Consider the following 22,283-nt stretch of genomic DNA (forward strand, 5'->3'; position numbering starts at 1 on the left):
CGGAGTTTAGACCGGAAGTGTCTTCTTGAAACACACCACATTTATCTGCTGTCTTCTTCTTCTTAGGAGATCTCATGGGGGGCTAGAGGACTATGGGGTCCAAGGAAGTGCTCACTCCCAATATTAAAGCTAATAGCGCCAGCCCTAGTCAAGCTTGTAAGGTCGGTGTTTGGGAGAAGCACTTCAACCTCCTTTGTAGACTGTATGTAGGAGTAGACACAAGTTCCATCGAACCTTCCACTGAAGTATTGAGCTTTCTTCAAATAGACCTCGTCTATGAAGGCGGGACCAATTGGATCATCCTCTAAGGGTATATCCTTGAACTTAAGCAATGGTGTTATCAGTCCACCAATGCCAACCTGAGGCTCCGGGTCACTTGTTGTCCAAGCCCATTCCTTGTAGTGGACGAGGCGCTTCACAAAGAATCTCACCATTCCAAAGTTCTTGTAGAAATCAGAGCCAACATGATGCAACTAAGAAGGATGAGCATAATGCTGAACGGTTTGGTGAAGATGTTGTAGCTCCTCGTCATTAACAATGCCCAGTTCCTTTCTCGGAAAGATGGTGTGGACAATTAGCCGGTGGAGATAATGCACTGAAGGGTGGCGAATGGAAGCATTCTTGTCACGGCTTGGCTTGTGAGGCTTCCCTGCCAACACTCTCCAAACCATTCTAGCCATGCTCTCTTCCTTAGGGACATCGTATAGAATAGGGATGGATGATTCCTCTAAATCCTTAAGACCAAGCGCTTGTCCAATTTCCTTGAAGGTCATGTTGTAAACTTTTCCATGTACCTTGAACTTGATCCACCTCGTTTGTCTCTAATCTCAAGGTCAAACTCTTGTAGCAGCAAGATCCACCTCAACAGCCTCGGCTTAGCATCCTTCTTGGCCATGAGGTGTCTCAATGCAGCATGATCAGTGTAGACTATGACCTTTGACCCAACTAAGTAGCTTCTGAACTTCTCAAAGGCATAGACAAGGCTAGCAGCTCCTTCTCAGTTGTAGCATACTTCATTTAGGCTTCATCAAGAGTTTTACTCGCATAGTAGATCACATGAGTCTTCTTGTCTTTCTTTTGACCAAGAACAGCTCCCACAGCATAGTCACTAGCATCACACATAATCTCAAAAGGGAGATCCCAATCTGGTGGCTGCACAATGGGGGCACTAACCAGCTTCTCCTTCAACTTCTTGAAGGCTTCTAGACATTTCCAATCAAAGACGAATGCAGCCTCCTTGCATAGAAGCTTAGTCATTGGCCTTGCTATCATCGAGAAGTCTTGGATGAATCTTCTATAGAATCCAACATGACCAAGGAAGCTTCTAATGTCTTTAACCGTCTTTGGTGCAGCTAACCCAACCATCATTTCAATCTTGGCCTTGTCTACCTCAATCCCCCTCTCTGAAATCTTGTGTCCAAGCACAATCCCTTCCTTAACCATGAAGTGACACTTCTTCCAGTTCAGCACAAGGTTGGTCTCTTCACATCTCTTGAGAACCCTGCTAAGATTTGACAAACAAGCAGAAAACGAAGATCCGTAGACAGAGAAATCATCCATAAACACCTCCACAACATCCTCTATAAGATCAGAGAAAATAGACATCATGCAGCTTTGGAAAGTGGCTGGAGCATTACATAGCCCAAATGGCATCCTTCGATAAGCAAATATACCATAGGGCCATGTGAAAGTCGTTTTTTCTTGATCATTTGGATGTATGGGGATTTGGAAGAACCCTGAATACCCATCAAGAAAACAATAATAGGGATGATTTGCAAGTCTCTCAAGCATTTGATCAATGAATGGCAATGGAAAATGATTCTTTCTAGATGCTTTGTTAAGTTTTCGATAATCTATGCACATCCTATGTCCTGTTATTGTTCTTGTTGGTATTAGTTCATCCTTATCATTTTTAACCACAGTCATTCCTCCCTTCTTTGGGACAACATGCACAGGAGACACCCATTTGCTATCCGAAATTCGATAGATGACTCCTGCATCTAAGAGTTTTAGAATCTCTTTCTTAACAACATCTTTCAAGTTGGGGTTCAACCTTCTTTGATGTTCTATAGAAGTCATAGATTCATCCTCTAGATGTATCCTATGCATGCATAAAGAAGGTGATAACCCTTTAATATCATCTAGTGAGTAGCCTATTGCCTTTCTATACTTTTTAAGTTCATTCAAAAGTTTAGACAATTCATCTTCATTAAGCTCACTACTCACTATGACAGGGTAAGTCTCATTAGGACCAAGGAAAGCATACCTTACACCATGGGGAAGAGGTTTAAGCTCCACTTTTGGTGCTTTGAGTTCACTCCAATCTTCCTCTTGGAGGTTCTCTTGTTGAGTAGCTGAGGAAGCATGGTGATCCTCATATGAAAGCTCCTCATTCTGTTCTTCATCACTAATCTCCTTGTGAGAGTCCATCATCTTCACATAGGCATCACTTTCCTTGTTCTCAATCATTTGGACCTCTCTCTCAATTGTTAAGGCATGTTGTAGAGAGTCTTCAAGTGCCAACTCCTCTTGAAGCTCATCAGCTAAAATCTCCATCTCTTCAATATAGAATGCTTGGCTATGAGTAGTAAGCTTCTTCATCACCTCCTTGATGTCAAAGTGAAGGATGTTTTTCTTTCCAAGGTGAAGATCAATCTTTCCTTCCTTAACATTCACAACTGCTCCTGCTGTAGCCAAGAAAGGTCTCCCCAATATCAAGGGATCTGTTGGTTCTTCATCCATCTCCAACACCACAAAATTTGTAGGAATCTCACAATTTCCAACCATAACAGGAAGATCTTCTAGGATATCAATGGGAATCTTCACTGAGCGATCAGCTAGAACAAGAGAGAGTCTACACTTCTTGTACTGTGTAAAGCCAAGCCTTTTAGCAATGGAGAGAGGCATAAGGCTCACACTTGCTCCCAAATCACATAGACATCTCTCAAAAGCAAATTGCCCAATGGCACAAGGTAAAGTGAAGCTTCCTGGATCTTCAAGCTTCTTAGGGATGGTTAGCCTTTGGATAATAGCACTACACTCATGAGTAAGAACCACCATGCCTTCCATCTCTTTCTTCTTCTTAGTTACAACATCCTTGAGGAACTTGCTGTATTGAGGCACTAGCATGAAGGCATCAATTATGGGCATAGTAATCTGAACTTCACTCATTTGCTTCTCAAATAAGGCCTTGTATTGCTCCAAAAGCTGTCTCTTGAATCTACCGGGAAAAGGAAGTTTTGATTCATAGGGAGGAGGAATGAATAGAGCTCCTTTTGATGAAGTAGCAGCTTCATTCTTGTTCTCCACCTTCTTTTCTTCTCTAATTTTATCCTTTCCTTTTGCTTCAACTATTTTCTCCAAGATTTCCTCATTGGTTTTCTCATCCATAATAACCACATCATCATCCACATTGATGACCACCTCCCCATCTTGCTTCTCATTATCCTTAATGAGAGTTCTTGGTGGCAACTGTTTTCCACTCCTAAGGGTGATGGCTTTCATTGTCTCCTGGAGATTTTGCTCTGACTTTCCAGGTAATGCCCCTTGTTGGTGACTTGGCTGAGACTTCATTGAAGCAAACTGATTCTCCAAATGTCGGATCTTGTTGTTGAGCTCATTGTAGCTTCCATCAATCTTGGAGTGAATGTTCTTGAACTCATAACCCATTGTCTTCTCATTCTTGGCCTGAAAATCCATAATTTTCTTGAACATTGCATCCACACTTGTATCTGAAGCTGGAGCTTGTGAAGAACTTCCTTGAGCTTGAGTAGACTGATTGTTGTTATTGTTGAAACCAGGAGGAGTGTTTTGCCTAGGCTGATAGCTCCCTTGCTGAGTGTTTTGCTTCTGCTGGTAACCTCCTTGCTGGTTGTTAGAGTTGGACCTTTGCTAGTAGTTGTTGTACTGAAAGTTAGGCTCCTTCCTGTACCAAGAACCATTATTGTTGATGAAGCACAGCTCTTCTTGTTCTTCCAAACCATCAACCTCATTAATCTTGGGAGGAACTTCTTGAATAGGACCACCTACAAAGTTGACCTGCTCTTGCTTTGCTTGGTTGGAAAGAAGCAAGTCCATCTTCTCCTGCAAGGACTTGATCTCTTTCTTTGTCTGCTGATCATCATTTCGGTTGACCCTATCATGCTCCTCACTGTAGACTGAGTCGCTCTTAGCCATGTTCTCTACCAGTTCCTCTGCTTCTTCTTCAGTTCTCCCCAAGAAGAAACCATTGCTGGCAGTATCAAGCTTGTTTCTGCACTGTGGTAAGGCTCCTCTATAGAAGGTGCTAAGCAAACTCTCCTTGCTGAAACCATGATGAGGGCATTGAGACCAATAGCCCTTGAACCTCTCCCATGCTTCACTGAAATTCTCTAGACCTTTCTGTTGAAACCCGGAGATTTCGTTCCTGATCTTAGCTGTCCTTGAAGTAGAGAAGAACTTGTCTAGGTAAACTCTCTTGCACTCATCCCAAGTAGTGACAGTGTCACTTGGAAGAGTCTTTTTCCATTGGTGTGCCTTGTCTCCTAAAGAGAAAGGAAATAGCTTCAGCTTGAAAGCATCTTCAGACACACCATTAGTCTTGGACAAGCCACAGTACTGATCAAACTTGTACAAGTGATCAAAAGGGTCTTCAGCAACAAGACCATAATACTTGTTGTTCTCTATAGTGTTGAGCAGTCCTGACTTGATCTCAAAGTTGTTGTTCTCTACAGCTGGTGCTCTGATTCCCAACCTATGACCAATAATGTGAGGTTGATCATAGGCTCCAATGGCACGAGCTTGGCGCGGTGGATGTTGTGGCTGGCGCTGTGGGTGTTGTGGCCTAAGGTTGGCAGCTCCTTGACCAATGCCCTCTCCATCTTGAGGCTGATTCTGATATTGATCCATCACAAACCCCAATCTGTCTAGGTGAGCCTGTTGCTCTACTTTTCTTCTTTGTCTTGCTATCTCCCTCTCAAGTGCTCTAATGTCTTCAACTCTTGGAAATAAGTTTGTTGGACCTCTGCTCCTTGTGTTCATACACCTGAAATGCAAAGGGAGAAGAACAAAGAGAAACAATAACATAATTAAATAAAAATTGACTTAGTCTCAAGCAAATGACTAAATCCCAATGTCACAATCAACTTAGAATTTGGCAACGGCGCCAATTTGATGATAGGAGTTTTCAAGGCTCCAAATCAAATGTTGAAGTATAAAGGATGTCAAATCAGTTCTAAGTGATTATGATGCAAAGAGAATGCAAGACCATGCTTAATCTAAGTGCTACCAGTTTTTTGAGATGATTTTAAACTAGATTTCTACCTAAAATGCAATAAAGGACAAAGCTTTCTTTCTATTAAGATGGGAGAACTCATGGGCTATGGGAATTGAACTTTCAAGATTCAACCTAAAGGTGTCAACTTTCAACCAATCTATATCTACCTTAGACCTAGACACAATCCTAAGCAAACTCTATCCCTAGATGAATGCTCATTTACCTAGATAACTCAAACATCAAATTCCTTTGGTTGAATGTTATCTAAGTAATCATTAATCTCAAGTCTACTAGCCATCTTAACACCTTTAACAACAAATCCCTTTGGTAAAGAATGTTAAAGCTTAGCAGAGTTGGTTCAGGCATTTCATCGAACACCTTCCGGGTATGAAATGCCTAGAGCTCAACTTTAGAGAGGCCAACTCTAGAGTTGCATTAAAAGCACTCTACTAGCAAGGAACAAGATTGATCTATACCTAAACACCTTAGATCTAGCTTAATCACCCTTAATCTCTCTAACCCATGAATCCAAAGATGACTACTCACTACTCTTCATGATGAGCCCAAGAATCAAAGATGATTTGGTGCTAATCATGATTAGTGATCAGGATAATCAAGTAATCACAAGAGAAAATGATTAAGATAAGATCTTTCACCTAAGAGTTCTTTTGTGATTAGATAAAAAACAAGATAGATCCTAACTTTAGGATTACAAGAGTATTTATATGTCTTTGGTAAACCTAATGGTTTCCATTAAAAAGTCTAAAAAGCCCTTAAAAACATTAAAATTCGACTAAGTAAAAGTCTCGACTCGAGTTGGGTTCCGTCGGGTGCAACCGCGTCAGCTTCCCCGCGTCAACTCGTCGAAGCGCCATCAGTTCATACGTGCGGGTAGGCTTCCCTGCGCTGCTTCACCCGCGTGACTCCTCGAACAGAATCCTTCGGTAACGCGGGTAGGGGAAAATGGGGATCACCCGCGTGCTCCACCCCGCGTCAAGACGCTACCACGCCTCCAATTCCTACGTGCGGGTACTGCTTCCCGCGTGCTCCATCCCGCGTCAGATCATCGACAACTCCTCTTCGACGACACGGGTACGGCTACCCGCGCCACTCAACCCGCGTGGAGTCCTTCATATCTTCTTCTCGATGCCTCGGCGCGGGTAAGAGAACCCGCGTTGGCTCAACCCGAGTTGTGCTCGCTTGAACTCGAACTAACTTCATTTTCCATCTCTTCTTGAGCCATAATGCTTTTAAACACCTCCAATTACTCCATAGGAAACTCCACTACCTGATTAGGACATATGAATGCAATATGGACTCTAAAGATGCTAAATTCCTAATCTATATGATCAATGTATGCAATATGGATGGTTAAAACAGTGTAAATATCCAACATGTCAAAAGTCAGGGAGGGGAAGACGTTCACCCTCTTCCATGATATGTGAGAAAGTGAATGTCTGATGTTTAGCACCAAAATTGTAGTAGAAAACTCTGACCTGGAATGTGTAAACTGAGGGAGCTGACTATCTTTTGGGTTCTCTCCATCTTCAGCCTATAAGACCAATATTTTAAATCGAGAGTATGAAAAATAAGAGTAGCAATCTGGTTGATGACTGAGAATATATAAGAGAGAGAGGTACCAGGGGAGGACCAGCCTCGGAGGCTGGGATGTTAGTTAGCTTTGTCATATCACCATCGAAACCAACAAATACAGCTTCGCCTGTCTCATCCGAAACAGTCATCATAACGGCCCTAATGTTAAATCAGACGAACTTAAATAAGCTAAAAGAGATTAAAAATGTGTTTGACAATATAATGGATGTACATACTACATACCAGTAATAGCTTTAGTCTGAGCAGCTACAACATCCATGGTTGACCCAGATTCTCGCAGCTCAAGAGTCTCATCACACCAACACAAGCAATTACTTTCAAACCTTGAGCAAGTGCAAACGCAACCTCCTCTGACAAACTACAAATGCAGAATATAGGTTAAATTTCTTTTTTTTTTTCTGAAGACCAGAGGTTAAATATCATAACCATAACTCTCAAATACAGATGTACAACAGATATGTTTATCATGAAAGGTCACCAAGTTCACAAGCATCTCCGCACTGAACACACAGATTACAGAAGGCATGGGCGCTAGGATATTATATGAAATATGAAGAGCAAACAAAACAAAAAATTAGCTTGTTGTTAACTCAATCTAATGAAACTTCGAAAGCACAATACATTTACACAGTGGCGAGGGTATCTCACCTAACTTCACCATTGAAGGCACCTCAATTACATATTCATCAAGTTGTTTCTCAAACAACACAGCTTAGAGAGACGGAGACATTCAAGATCTCTGAAATATGTTTAACTTGCTTATGTTCTTTTACCACAAAAAAGCTTATGTTTAAAATGGTTCGATAATTAAGAGTTTCAATGACGGAAAAACCTTAGAGTGGAGGAGGATTTCAACACCCATGAGCTCGCCACTGTACTTGACGTTTTAGCTTCCAAAAACCTAAGCAACCTGACCTCGACGGTGGAGGATTTAGCCTTAAAATTGGGGAGGAGAACATTGTATCAGCCATTTTCGCTGGATTTTTGTTAAGGCATGTCTGAGAAGATTGAAGTCATGAATTTTATGGTAGAGAACATACCTTTTTATAGTAGAAGATCCAGAGCAAGGAAGTAATGGGGTTGCATTCAATGATGATCGTGGGAGTAGTGGAGAGCTATCGTAAATGCTTGGGTTAAACACGATGCATGGACTCAGACTGAGTTTGTAACGTCTCAAGACTCAACATTTACGTCTCCGGCGAGAGAAGCTGCGATGGTAAGAAGCTTAGATGAAGAGGCGGAGTTTCCTAGGGTTAAAAGATGTGGGCCACTTTCATTTAACTAAGGCCCAGACGAATTTATTTGAAACCCACATGTGGAACCCACAAAAACTGCCGAAACATAGAACGCTTTAGTTTGGACACGTGTCCTCATTTGCCCCTCCTTACTTGATGATGTGGAGGGCTGAGGTGAGAGAAAACTCTATTTTATTATTATAGATAGATAGATGTTATAGTATTATTTAGGGTAAGATTTTGGAATCTTAACTTAAAAAAATTGCCTACATGTGTTAAGTTATTTTGTATATTAAACACTATGTAAGTTGATTTTAAGTTTAATGAATTGTTATTTGCTATTTAATTAATTATTTGATTATGTTATGTTTTGAAAGACTTCCCAAGAAGACTTCTAAAAGATTTTGTCTAACATATTTCCGCCTAAATTTTAGTAAAATTTAGGTTTTCCACATAAATTTTAGTAGAATTTAAATTTTTCGTCTAAAGCGAAGTCTTCCAGAAGTCTTCTCATGTATTTGATTGTAGGGTCTACAAGACTTCCCAAGTATTTTGTATCGAAAATATTTAACCTAATTGGAATTTTTGTCTCCATATATAAATAAAATTTACACATTCTCTTTCTTCCTCTCAAATTGGCTGCAATAAAAATATAATGTTTCTCACTCTAAGACTCTCCTACCTCTCTCTAATCTCTTTGAACATCAAAACACCAAACTTTAAATCCATTTCTCATTTTTTTTTATGTTTCTCACTAATTTATCTTTTTTTTACAGGTTTCTCATTACATGATTTTTATCTTTCACTCTTTCAAAGGCAAGTCATTATTATGTGTTTTATATATATTATGTGTTTTATATATTAGATTCTGAAAAGCTATATATTCAACCTAATGTGACTGTTTGTATATTATTTAAGCATAAAATTATATTTTTGAAGTTTTTCTTTCTTTAGAAGCCATTTAAATGTTTTTAAATTTGCAGGTTTTTCAGATTTGAGACAAACTTTGAAAGGCTTCTCAGAAGACTCTCGGAAGACTTCTAGGCAAGTCTTCTAATACATTTTATGCTACAAGACTTCCCAAAAAGTCTTTAGGAAGTCTTCTGAAGTATTTTGCCCAAAGTGGTACAAATTTTTGATATGTATTTTGTGTGTTTTATATATTAGATTCTAAGAAGCTATTGATTCAACCTAATGTGATTGTTTTGTTTATTATTAAGCATAAAAAAATATTTTTTGAAGGTTTCTCTATTTTGAAACCATTTGAATGCTTTTGAATATGCAAATTTTTCAGATCTGAGTCAGACTTTGGAAGACTTCTCAGAAGACTCTTGGAAGACTTCCAAGAAGTCTTCTAATGCAGTTTAGGCTAGAAGATGTCCCACGAAATCTTCAGGAAGTCTTCCGAAGTTTTATGCCCAAAATGGTACAAATTTTGGATATGTAATTTGTATGTTTTATATATTAGATTTTAAAAAATTATAGATTCAACCTAATGTGATTGTTTTGTTTATTATTTAAGTATAAAAAAATATTTTTGAAGCTTTCCTTGTTTTGAAGCCATTTGATGAATACTTTTAAATATGCAGATTTTTTCAGATGTGAATCAGGTTTTGGAAGACTTCTCAAAAGACTTTTGGAAGACTCTTATAAGACTCTTTGAAGACTTCTTGGGAAGTCTTCTAATGTGTTTTATGCTAGAAGACTTCCCACGAAGTTTTCGGGAAGTCTTCTGAAGTCTTCTGGCCAAAGTGGTACACAAAGGAATGATGTCAAGTGCAGTTCAAGCTTATCTATGTTGAGGAATGATATCTATCTCTATGTGTAATAGTATTGTTTACGGTCTGTTTATGATTTGTATATGTACTATTTTAGTTGTAAATTCTTTTATAAACTTGAAAAGATGCTAATCAAAGAATATGGTAAATATGTTCATGTTTTGCCAAAAATACTTAACATTATTGAAGTTATTGATACATCATGCCAAGAAATTTTTTTAACCATTATACCCACTCATAAAAAAACAAAACAACACAAAAAACTTAGTCAAATTTACTAAAACTAAGAGAGAAGACTTCACAAGAAAACTTAGTCAAATTCAAAGATCAAACTTGCATTTTAAGTGAAAATTGAAATTTTAAATCTCATGTAAGTTAAAAATTATATTTTATGATCCAAAAATACACATTAAACCACATGATTTGATATTCTTGAAGTTACTTAGCACTTTTGAAAGTTAAAACCATACTTTGAAGTTACTTTACATTCTTGAAAATCTAACGTAAAAGACTTCTTCAGAAGTCTTCTCTTACAAGACTTCTTAAGAAATCTTCTCGGATTAGCTAGAAACATAAGTAAACATAAATATTTGAAATATCATAATTATCATCAAATAAGTTATGAATTTCATCCAGGAACCCCAATATCACAATAGCATTTCCATGTGACTAAAATTTTCACGTAGATTAAGTTCAGTACTTTGTTTAATAAAATATTGTTTTGACTAGAAAATAATAAATTACAAATTGGAAATTACAAACGATCAAGAGACCAATAAAAAAACGAAATGTTGAATAAACCTATTAGGGATCGCTGCCGAATATTGAATGTATAAGATTCTTGGAAATAATATTTTATGTTGTAAAATTTTAAAATTATATCTTATACATCACCATGATATAATTTTGGATATTCTATATATATTCTCTATCTATATAAAATATTGATTTCTTAAATTTTTATTATATACAAAAGATCGGTAATCTGATTTTAATTAATGCATTTTTATTTGGTATATTTGGAAAGCGAAGAATGATAAACTATTCAGAGGAATAGACAGAGATCCGTTGGAAACTGTCCGATATGCTGAATCAGAATGTCATGTTCGGTTTGAAGCAAACATCAAACAAGAAGAGCATGTAGTTACAAAAAACTCTAAGCCGATAACAAACTCTGAGAGATGCATGATAGATGAATCAAAGATACATGACACACTCTATAGTGGTTATGGATGAACATAGAAAACCTCAAGAGGAACAATTCAACTATTGGGAGCACGAAACCAGTGACGAAGAATTTCACCACTTCACTCAGAGCTCGAGGCCCTATTATGGGCATGGAGTGCATGCTTTAGCTATCGCCGTGTCAGGCTTTTGACACCGACTGTAAAGATCTAGTCTCGATGATTCAAGACCCAAGAGCATGTCCTAACTTCTCAACTGAATTAGATGAACTACAGAAGCTGAAGAGCAGATTTCCAGATTTCTCGATTGTTTTTATTCCCCGATCTGAAAATGTATCTTCTGATTCATTAGCTAAGATAGCGAAATCATTTCATAGGGACTTGTATTACACTGGTTGTTCTATTCCGATCTGGTTCTCCAGACCAGCTCAAAGTTGAGTAATAGATTAGCCGATTGATGTAAAAAAAAGTTAATGCATTTTTATTTTGTAAAAATAATTTTTTTTAATAATATAGCATCATTGAATTATAAATTACAACAAAAGTAAATCGTCATGAAAAGTATAGTAAATGATTACTGTCTTAATATGTGTGAGATAGTTAAAACGTCGATCTTTTATATAGGAAAAGTATATTTTAATATAATCTACGAGTGTTAAGAATAGATAAAATAATAGTTAAGTGTATTCGTCAGTTAGAAAGATGAAATATATTCTTCCATAATGTTTTTTTTTGGTTGAGATTATTGTGTATAGATAGACTGATTTTAAAAACGTTTGAAAAAAGTTACAGAGATTTGTTTTTTTTTTTTGAAAATTTTCAATTGTCTAAATTAAACGTTTTAACTAAGAATTAGAATTTAACCGGTGCATCCACACAAATATTTGTTTAATAAAATATACATATAAATTAAGGAAATGGTTGGACAAACATGCGTTCGTATGGATGTTTATTCGATATATAACATGCGTCCGTATAGAGTAACATTTGTGATAGATCGATGGTTTTTATTATCTATAATTTGTTGATTGCTCATACTAGGATTGGATATAAAACCAATCTTAACTATAGTAACCACTTTTGATGTATTTGTTTATAAATTAAAGCATCAATTATTATATTTATGTATATTAATTTTTGAGGAAAATATTAAATTAATTTTTTTAGTTGTATTCTTATAATTTAAATACATATGTATGAATTATATTAATCATCGATTATTTAACATATATTTGAAAATAACTTTATATGTTTTAACAAAAAACATTTACACTTTATATTTTTGTATATGAAATAAAATAATAATATACACATATATATATATATATATATATATATATATATATATATATATATATATATATATATATATATATATATATATATATATATATAACATTTAAAGTCTGCAGAGAATAATCCAGTTAGAGAATAATTGTAATTTTGGTTAGAGAATAATTTAATAAAATAAATAAATTTTGCTTACTTAATTGCGTTTAGTTTTTTTTTTTTTAAGGTTTTCAGTAATGTTTTTTTTCTAATACAACATGAATTAAATAAAAAGCCATACAATATTCTCAATTGAGCCCAATTATCCGATATTAAAGGATTACGAGAAAGTGTCAGGTCAACTAATAAATTCTGTTAAGTCATCAATTCAATTTGGACACAACATTGAAGAATCTGCCAGACAGGAGTTAAGAGATATTCTGGACATACAAAATCTGGGAGGGATGGGAAATTATCTGGGTTTGCCGGAGAGTCTTGGGGGTTCTAAAATTCAGGTTTTTGTCTTTGTACAGGATCGACTAAATAATAGGGTCAATGGTTGGACTTTTAAGTTCTTCACGAAAGGAGGAAAAGAGGTGATCATCAAGTCAGTGATTACGGCTTTACCAAATCATGTAATGTCTTGCTATCGTTTACCCAAGGCTACTGCAAAAAAGTTAACAAGTGCGGTAGCACAATTTTGGTGGAGTCCTGGTGGTAATATAAGAGGAATGCATTGGAAATCATGGGACAAAGTATGTGTCAGTAAGGAAGATGGAGGGTTAGGTTTTAAGGATATCACTGATTTCAACACAACGATGCTTGGTAAACAATTATGGAGGCTGATAGAGAAGCCAAATACTTTATTTTCTCGAGTTTTTAAAGGTCGGTATTTCAGGAATGCATCACCCCTGGAGCCGATTCGTTCATATTCTCCGTCATATGGTTGGCGGAGTATTGTTTCTGCTAGATCTCTGGTAAGCAAAGGACTAATCAAAAGGGTGGGAACATGATCTTCTATATCTGTATGGAATGATCCTTGGATCCCAACCACTCGCCCGAGACCAGCCAATAAAAATCAACACAATCTTTACCCAGACCTTACAGTGGATTCTCTTATTGATCCACATTTGCGGAAATGGAATTCGCCGGTGATTCGGGCTTTGGTGGATCCCCAGGATGTGAAATTTATCGAAAGTATCCCACTGAGTAGAACTCAGATGGCAGACAGAGATGGATGGCATTTCACAAATAATGGAAAATATACGGTTAAATCTGGATATCAGGTAGAAAGGATTTACCCAGATAAGGAAAAATCACCCTTAGTGTTTGGACCCACAGTGGATATTTTGAAGGCACATTGTTGGAAAATACGATGTCCACCAAAGATTAAGCATTTTCTATGGCAACTGGTGACGGGGTGTATTGCAGTTAAGAAGAATCTACAAAAGAGAGGAATACCCGGGGATATCATTTGTGCAAGATGTGGAGCTGAGGAGGAATCGATTAACCATGTTTTTTTTTAGTGCCCTCCAGCACTCCAGACATGGGCTCTTTCAAAGGTTCCAACAAATCCAGCCGTGTTTCCAATAAGTTCTCTCTTTGCGAACATGGATCACCTCTTTTGGAGAGTTGTGCCACAGATGGAGGATCATCAATTTGCATGGATATTATGGTACATATGGAAGGGAATAAATAATAAAGTTTTTAGTAACCTGGATGTTGAACCGTTGGATACCCTTAAATTGGCTGAAACGGAGTCAAATCTATGGGCTGAGGCACAAATACTAGATGAGACTAAGAGGAGTCCACATGTTGAGGCGATGAATCTCCCTTCAATTCCAGGAAGATGGTGTTTCACGGATGGGTCCTGGAAGGAAAATGATATTTTCTCAGGACAAGGATGGTATAGTACTCTAGAGGGATTTGCGGGTTTGATGGGTGCAAGGAATATTAGGGCTTCCCTTTCTCCTCTTCATGCAGAGATGGAAGCACTATTATGGGCAATGGAATGTATGAAAAACTTACGACAATTTCAGGTTACGTTTGCAACGGATTGTTCTCAATTGGTGAAGATGGTTTCGGAACCAGAAGAATGGCCAGCATTTGCAAGTTATTTGGAAGATTTCAACAGCCTGAAAGAGAGTTTTTTCAAAGCAGAGATCATCTATGTTTCAAGAACGCATAATAAGAAGGCGGATAGCTTAGCTCGCAGTGCTAGGAAAGTATCGTCTTTGGTTGTTCACATGGATCAAGATCTCCCAGTTTGGTTCACAGAGTCAATATGAGTCTGTAAAGTCGATGACAAAAAAAAAAAAAAAAAGAGCCCAATTATCCGAAATCCATGAGCATTCAAGCCCAAAAGAAGCCCACCCGTTAAAATCCTAGCACCACTTTCCATCGTGCTAAGACAGAGCCGCCACACAAGTGAGAAGGAGACTACAACAGTACATACCAGAAACCGATCTCCTTTGAAGCTGCCACCCCTCTAGTTAGTGAAAATGCTTCAGTTGAAGAACTATGCAAAGTATAGGGAGAAATCGTGGAGGAGAAAGGAGAACCCAATCGGTGAAATCCATGCAGATCTGACATGTAGATCATATTCACGGTCAAATGTTTTCGGGATCGTGTTTCACGCTTCTTTGTCGCCCTCAAAAGCCTACTCAAGTACCTGGAAGTTCATGCATCCATATAACGCATCCGCCTTGAAAATCTCCTCTCCGGCGCAAACTACCACCCACCTTCACTAAATCTGCGCCGAACAACTCCAGAGAGTAAGTTCAAACAAGATATCCGACGATGACTCTTGAAGAAGCGAGAGACCGACTTTGTCCTCAATAATCAGAAACCGTAAAGAACCGCCGCCATCGACAAAGCTGAACCAAACCAACCACGAGCTCGAACCGGATTCGCCACCATATATGCTCCTGAAATTATCAATACACGGAAGAGATCTATGCTAAAACAAGAGAAGGAGAAACGAAACAACCCTCTCACAATCACACAACCGAAGTCAGAAATCAGAGAGGAGATCTAAGCTGAAGTTTAGGTCAGAAGTGAACATAGAGATAAAAGGTAGGTGGAACAATTGTCCTGGTTTTGTAAGTTTGCATAGAGATTAATCTAACAAATTAATTAATAGCTATGAATTCATTGGCATAAGTTGGTAATATTAACATGAATTAAAAATTATTTTTAAGAGATATTCAAGTTTTAATAATAAAGATTAATATATGTCAGAAAGTTTATAAAAAGGGTTGCCCGAAACTTTTGATGTACCATGTCCTAAAAATAGATTAAGAACTCTCATTTAGGTCATGTAGGAGATGTGTTGGGGTGGAGTTTTTCCTCCTGCATATTAAATGACTCTAGGTACTAAGTAGTATCCATAATAACGTATCAAGTCTATCACCAAAGTATTATTAGCTTATGCAAAATAAGTCGAGTCTTGCAGCATAAATATTTCATTTTCTACAACAATGTATTCTCTAAACCGATCAAGAAAAGGAAAAAAAACCGGTCAAATGCATAGTGGTCGAATCTACCACTACCATTATAAATCCGGTTAAGATGTAAAGCCGAAAGAGAAGCACCACAAGTTGCCCGTGAGCCGACACCAAAGCCAACGGCGTAAGCGGAAAAGTCCTCGCCTTCTCTCTCTCTCTCTCTTCCGGATCAAATGACTCCCTCGTTTGATTTGAGCTGAGTCGTCTTGAAACGGGAAACATTTCCTCATTATTCGGATCCGTAAACTATGGAGGAGGAGAAAGGTGCCGTTGCGCAGAGCTTAATCGATCTAGTGACCGAGATTGCGTCTGTTTCCGATTACCGTATAATGGTGAAGAAGCTATGCAGCAATCTAGCGAGGAGGTTGAAGCTGCTAGTCCCGATGTTGGAGGAAATTAGAGAAAGCAACGACCCCATCAGTGAAGAAACGTTGGGGACGCTGGTCTCCTTGAAAGAAGCCTTGAGCTCGGCCAAGGATCATCTCAAATTCTGCAGCGGAGGGAGCAAGATCTATCTGGTGCGTGCGTGCGTCTGCTTTGATTAGATCGGTCACTGAGAAACTGATGATATCTGTTTGTAGGTCATGGAGAGAGAACAAGTGACGAGTAAGCTGCAGGAGGTTTCAGTTCAGCTGGAACAATCTTTAAGTAAGATTCCTTATGAGGATCTTGACATATCAGATGAAGTTAAAGAACAGGTAAAAAATCTTAGATTAGTTCAGATGTGTTGAAGTTGGATCAAGATTTGGTGGCGTTTTGTTTGTTTTTGCAGGTTGAGCTGGTTCTGAGTCAGTTTCGGCGAGCCAAAGGAAGAGTAGATGCATCAGACGATGAGCTTTATCAAGATCTTCACTCATTGTGTATCAAAAGCAGTGATGTGGATGATCACCAGCCTGCCCTGCAGCGGGTTGCAAACAAGTTACAGCTGATGGAGATTCCTGACTTAGCTCAAGAATCGGTGGCTCTGCACGAAATGGTCGCTTTGAGCGGTGGTGAAAACATAGAGGAGATGGCAATGGTGCTGAAGCTGATTAAGGATTTTGCGCAGATGGACAACAGCGACGACCATAAAGTAAATGGACAAACTTCCACGGCTGCGAGTCAGAAGATACCCGCCGTGATTCCCGATGATTTTCGCTGCCCAATATCTCTGGAGATGATGAGAGATCCAGTTATTGTTTCAACAGGGCAGGTAAAGTTCATTTCAACTTCAATTTACTTGATCTCTTCATGTTTGATAATCTCTCTCTTCTGTGTATAGACCTACGAACGCACCTGCATTGACAAGTGGATAGAAGCTGGGCACTCGACATGTCCTAAAACACAGCAGGCGCTAACAAGCACAACGCTCACACCTAACTATGTTCTCCGTAGTCTCATAGCTCAGTGGTGCGAGGCTAATGATATTGAGCCTCCAAAACCTCCTTGCAGTTTTAGGCCCAGCAAAGTATCGTCCTTCTCCTCCCCAGCTGAGGCAAACAAGATCGAAGATCTTATGTGGAGACTCGCTTACGGTAACCCAGAGGACCAAAGATCTGCAGCTGGGGAGATCCGCCTCCTTGCAAAACGAAATGCAGACAACCGTGTGGCCATAGCCGAAGCTGGAGCCATACCTCTTCTCGTCGGCCTTCTCGCAACTCCTGATTCTCGTATCCAAGAACATTCTGTCACAGCTCTTCTCAACCTCTCCATATGTGAGAACAACAAAGGAGCCATTGTTTCTGCTGGAGCTATCCCTGGTATAGTTCAAGTTCTCAAGAAAGGAAGCATGGAGGCTAGAGAGAATGCGGCTGCTACGCTTTTTAGTCTCTCCGTGATTGACGAAAACAAAGTCACTATCGGTGCCTTGGGAGCAATCCCACCCCTCGTTGTGCTGCTTAACGAAGGCACGCATAGAGGCAAGAAAGACGCTGCTACTGCACTTTTCAACCTCTGCATATACCAAGGAAACAAAGGAAAGGCCATACGAGCGGGAGTGATTCCCACCTTGACTAGACTCTTAACAGAGCCCGGAAGCGGAATGGTCGATGAGGCGCTGGCGATTCTGGCCATTCTCGCTAGCCATCCCGAAGGGAAATCCATCATAGGATCACTGGACGCCGTCCCGAGCCTGGTGGAGTTTATCAGAACGGGTTCCCCTAGAAACAGAGAGAACGCAGCTGCGGTTCTAGTTCACCTCAGCTCTAATGACCCACAACATCTGGTGGAAGCTCAGAAACTCGGCCTTATGGGTCCGTTGATAGATTTAGCCGGAAATGGGACAGATAGAGGGAAAAGAAAAGCAGCCCAGTTGCTTGAACGTATAAGCCGTCTAGCTGAACAGCAGAAGGAGACGGCTGCTCATGAACAAACCAAAGAAGAAGCTGAACCAACAGATTCAGCATCAACCACAGAAGCTGCTGATCCTTGAAAAAAACTAAGTTCATTTCTCCTACTTACGTCTGTTATTATTCCCACTTTCTTTTTTATTCTCCTTCGAGGTAGGCTTCACTGTAGACGGCAGAAGCAGTCCTGTGATACCTCTGCAAGGACGGAGCAATCCGGACCTGAGGAGAGAAAAGCAAATATGCATACATAGACGTCAACTTGTATCATTGTAATCTTAAATGTTTGTAATCAACTCCACGGGCTTTTTTTTCTTTTGGTTTAAAATTTAAATACAAGATCTCTGTTCACTTTCCAAATTGCATTACTAAGACCATCTCCAATATATTTTGCTATTTTCATTTCTAAAATAGAGGAATTCTATAACAGAAATGAGAATTACTCCAATGTATTTCTCTATAATATCAATCTCCAATTATAGAGTGAAAAATAGAGGAATGCTATTTCTTCTTCTATAAATAGAGGAAAATATAGAGATCTCTATTATAGAAGAAGAAATAGAGGTGGGTTGGAGTAATTTTACCTCTAAATGTTATTATAGAGGTGAAAATAAATAGGTTGGAGATGCTCTAAGAGATACTGGTTGAAAATACTGCAGATTTTGTTTTTTTCTTTCTTGAACGTATGATTAACCTTTCTGTAGACTCGTGCATATCTCCATTGTTTTTACTGCAACATTATCAAACAGAAAAACGTCTCCATTTTAACTTGCTTCATTCAATTCATATCCACCTTTTGCTCACAAAAGTGGCACCAACATTTTTTTTTTTGGAACCAACATTTTTCACTCGCAGCATTGCCCATATCAATATATCATAGAAAGGGAAACGACGTTGAGAAGGCTTCTTTCACGGACTAACTTTAAACTCTTGTACTAAGTACAAGCTATCAAATTCGACCAGAAGTGTTGTGTTGAGTTGTAATGTTCGTGTTTGCTGGTGAGTTTCTTTGTTCAATTGTTGTGTTGTATTTGTTTTTAGTCACTTTTTTTAGTTTTTGGGTCCAAATAAGATTACACAAAGTGGCTCAATTTGTTAGTAATATAAGTTTGATTTTTTTTATGAACGTTATTTCCAAGAAAACACAAATTTTACTGTCATTTTTGGCCAAACAGACAATTACGTAGCCAAGTATTTGGGATCCCACAAATTTAACCATTTTTATGTTTGAATACTTCATAGAGCAACTGTCACAACATCTGATTCAGCTAATACCAAAATTGATTGTTTGCCGCGTAGTACATACGTGCCCATGATTTCACATATGTCCTGATAATATGTTCGACGTTTTGGATTTCTAAACCTTTTTAAATCAGGTTATTTGGTTTAGGAAAAACAGAAAGTTAGGTCTACAAGTAGTCATCATCATCGGCTCTGATTTTTTCTCTTAAGAAGTAGCCTACTACGTGAACACAGAAAAAAAGAAGTAGCCTACTACTGTCGAACTGGGGAAGGTAACGAATTTCTAATAATAGACATATATATCTTCAAATACACGAGATCAAACTAGTGCTATAATTTTCCTTTCATTTTCTTTATGATGTCACTCCAACAAAAGAAATACCAGCAAAGCAAACAGCTATTATTTGCAAATACTACCTTGCGCTAGGCAAATCCTTTGTGTCATAGCTCATACTCACTTTAGGGGAACTTTGAGAGTACATGTCTTGACCATTACCTTTCATCGACATTTCAGAAGTAAGACACTCTTTCAGCTCAATGACAACTTGGAACATGTTTGGTCGTTTTTCTGAAGAAGGGTTTGCACATAACATAGCCAACTCAAGAGCTCTCCAGGCCGAATGAGAGTTGTAATCACCATGAAGGTTAGGATCCATGATTCCAGTAATATCTCCTCTATTAACACTACAAGAAAACGTAATTTTAACGAGGAAGTTTAACGAGGAAAAATAATCCTCGTAAAAAAACGTTGATTTTGCGAGGAAAGTACGTTGAGAAAGAAAAGCATCGTTATTTCGTCGTAAGCTAACGACAAAAAATATTCGTCGTAAAGACGATGTAAATTAACGTGGCTTTTACGAGGAAATAGTTTTTCCTCGTAAAAGCCACGTAAATTTCGCGAGTGCTTTACGACGAAATATTTTACGTGTACTTAACGAGGAAATTTTGAATCCACCAACTTGGTAGGTGGCTCACGTTTTTTTTTGGCCATACAATTAATTTTCGTCGTAATTTCATAGTAAAATTACAACTACCAGATTCGAAATTTTCTATAAATATGGATGTTGGAACATCATTTTAAACACACCAACAACAAAAAACGTGAAAGAAAAAAAATGGCTGGCTCTGGGACTATTTACGAGTTGCGGAATTGGATGTATATGCATAGAGATGCTAACGGGAGAGTGACGAAAGAATACCTTGCGGGGCTGGAGACATTTATGCACCAAGCAGATTCAACACCGCTCGCCCAAGAAAGTGGTAAGATGTTCTGTCCTTGTCGGAAATGCAACAATTCGAAATTGGCAAACCGTGAAAATGTTTGGAAGCATTTAATAAATAGAGGTTTCACGCCAAATTACTATATCTGGTTTCAACATGGGGAAGGTTATAATTATGATCAGAATGAAGCTAGTAGTAGTAATAGCAATTTTCAGGAAGAACCGGTTAATCATCATTTGCATAATGAACATAGTTACCATCAGGAGGAGATGGTAGATTATGATAGGGTTCATGATATGGTAGCTGATGCATTCGTAGCTCATGATGAAGATGAAGAACCTAATATAGATGCAAAAAAGTTTTACGGAATGTTAAACGCGGCGAATCAACCACTTTACAGTGGTTGTAGAGAAGGTCTCTCTAAATTGTCGTTGGCTGCTAGAATGATGAATATTAAAACTGATCACAATCTACCTGAAAGTTGCATGAACGAATGGGCGGACTTGTTTAAAGAGTATTTGCCGGAAGACAATGTGTCTGCTGATTCTTATTATGAGATTCAGAAATTAGTTTATAGTCTTGGGTTGCCTTCGGAGATGATAGATGTCTGCATCGACAACTGCATGATCTATTGGGGAGATGATGAGAAGCTAGAAGTATGTCGATTCTGCAAGAAGCCACGATTCAAGCCGCAAGGACGGGGACGTAATAGGGTACCGTACCAAAGGATGTGGTACCTACCAATTACAGACAGATTGAAAAGATTGTATCAATCAGAGCAGACTGCTGCAAAGATGAGATGGCATGCCGAGCATACTCAGACGGATGGTGAGATGACTCATCCATCAGATGCAAGAGCCTGGAAACATTTCAACAAAGTACATCCGGATTTTGCTAGCAATAGCCGGAATGTGTATCTCGGATTATGCACAGATGGATTTAGTCCGTTCGGAATGTCAGGGAGACAATATTCATTGTGGCCAGTCTTTCTTACGCCATACAACCTGCCACCGGAGATGTGCATGCAACGGGAGTTGCTATTCTTGACGATATTGATACCTGGTCCGAACCATCCAAAAAGGTCCCTGGATGTTTTCCTACAACCACTGATAAAAGAGTTGAAGGATTTGTGGTCAACAGGGGTGAGGACGTATGATTGTTCAACGAAGACGAATTTTACGATGCGAGCTATGCTTTTGTGGACCATAAGTGACTTTCCTGCATATGGGATGTTGTCTGGATGGACTACACATGGGAGATTAGCTTGTCCATATTGTAATGGAACGACAGATGCGTTTCAACTGAAGAATGGTAGGAAGACAAGTTGGTTTGATTGTCATCGTCGATTTCTTCCCATTGGCCATCCTTACCGAAGAAACAAGAATTTGTTTAGGCACAAAAGGGTTGTGAGAGACACTTCTCCACCATATCTAACTGGAGAACAAATTGAAGCACAAATCGACTACTACGGAGCTAACGAAACAGTTCGTTGGGGTGGTAATTGGCATGTCCCTCGTAATATGCCTGATTCTTACGGTGTTCATCACAACTGGCACAAGAAGAGTATATTTTGGGAGTTGCCATATTGGAAGGATCTTCTTCTGCGCCACAACCTCGATGTGATGCATATAGAGAAGAATTTCTTTGAGAACATCA

At 38.6% G+C, this 22,283-nt stretch overlaps 2 protein-coding genes and 1 non-coding gene across 5 annotated transcripts in view; 2 read left to right on the top strand and 1 right to left on the bottom strand.

Moving 5' to 3' along the window:
- Nucleotides 1-3,836: 3,836 nt before the first annotated feature.
- The window catches only part of LOC103873306, a 728,778-nt gene continuing 710,331 nt past the window's right edge, over nucleotides 3,837-22,283 (bottom strand). Inside the window, exons 1-5 of one of the 3 annotated variants that reach the window (XM_033272626.1) lie at nucleotides 7,909-15,616; nucleotides 7,701-7,804; nucleotides 7,091-7,226; nucleotides 6,895-7,006; nucleotides 3,837-6,806 (exon numbers count right to left, since the gene is read on the bottom strand). In XM_033272626.1, coding sequence (XP_033128517.1) covers nucleotides 3,892-5,064 — 1,173 coding nt within the window. In that variant the 5' untranslated portion in view covers nucleotides 5,065-6,806; nucleotides 6,895-7,006; nucleotides 7,091-7,226; nucleotides 7,701-7,804; nucleotides 7,909-15,616 and the 3' untranslated portion in view covers nucleotides 3,837-3,891. Of the gene's footprint in view, nucleotides 6,807-6,894; nucleotides 7,227-7,700; nucleotides 7,805-7,908; nucleotides 15,617-22,283 lie in introns of those variants that run through there. The other 2 variants (XM_033272625.1, XM_033272627.1) reach the window with 2 other exon arrangements.
- On the top strand, nucleotides 4,307-4,413 carry LOC117126367. Its single transcript, XR_004448935.1, has one exon. It is a non-coding gene; the product is annotated as a small nucleolar RNA R71 (small nucleolar RNA).
- Nucleotides 15,851-18,520, top strand: LOC103873307 (U-box domain-containing protein 13). The gene is made up of 4 exons (XM_009151727.3): nucleotides 15,851-16,358; nucleotides 16,422-16,538; nucleotides 16,613-17,032; nucleotides 17,102-18,520. Exons 1-4 carry the CDS (start codon nucleotides 16,089-16,091, stop codon nucleotides 18,248-18,250), a joined length of 1,956 nt encoding a protein of 651 aa, XP_009149975.1. The 5' UTR covers nucleotides 15,851-16,088; the 3' UTR covers nucleotides 18,251-18,520.

This window comes from Brassica rapa, chromosome A06 (assembly GCF_000309985.2).
Source record: "Brassica rapa cultivar Chiifu-401-42 chromosome A06, CAAS_Brap_v3.01, whole genome shotgun sequence".
Taxonomy (NCBI): Eukaryota; Viridiplantae; Streptophyta; class Magnoliopsida; order Brassicales; family Brassicaceae; genus Brassica; species Brassica rapa.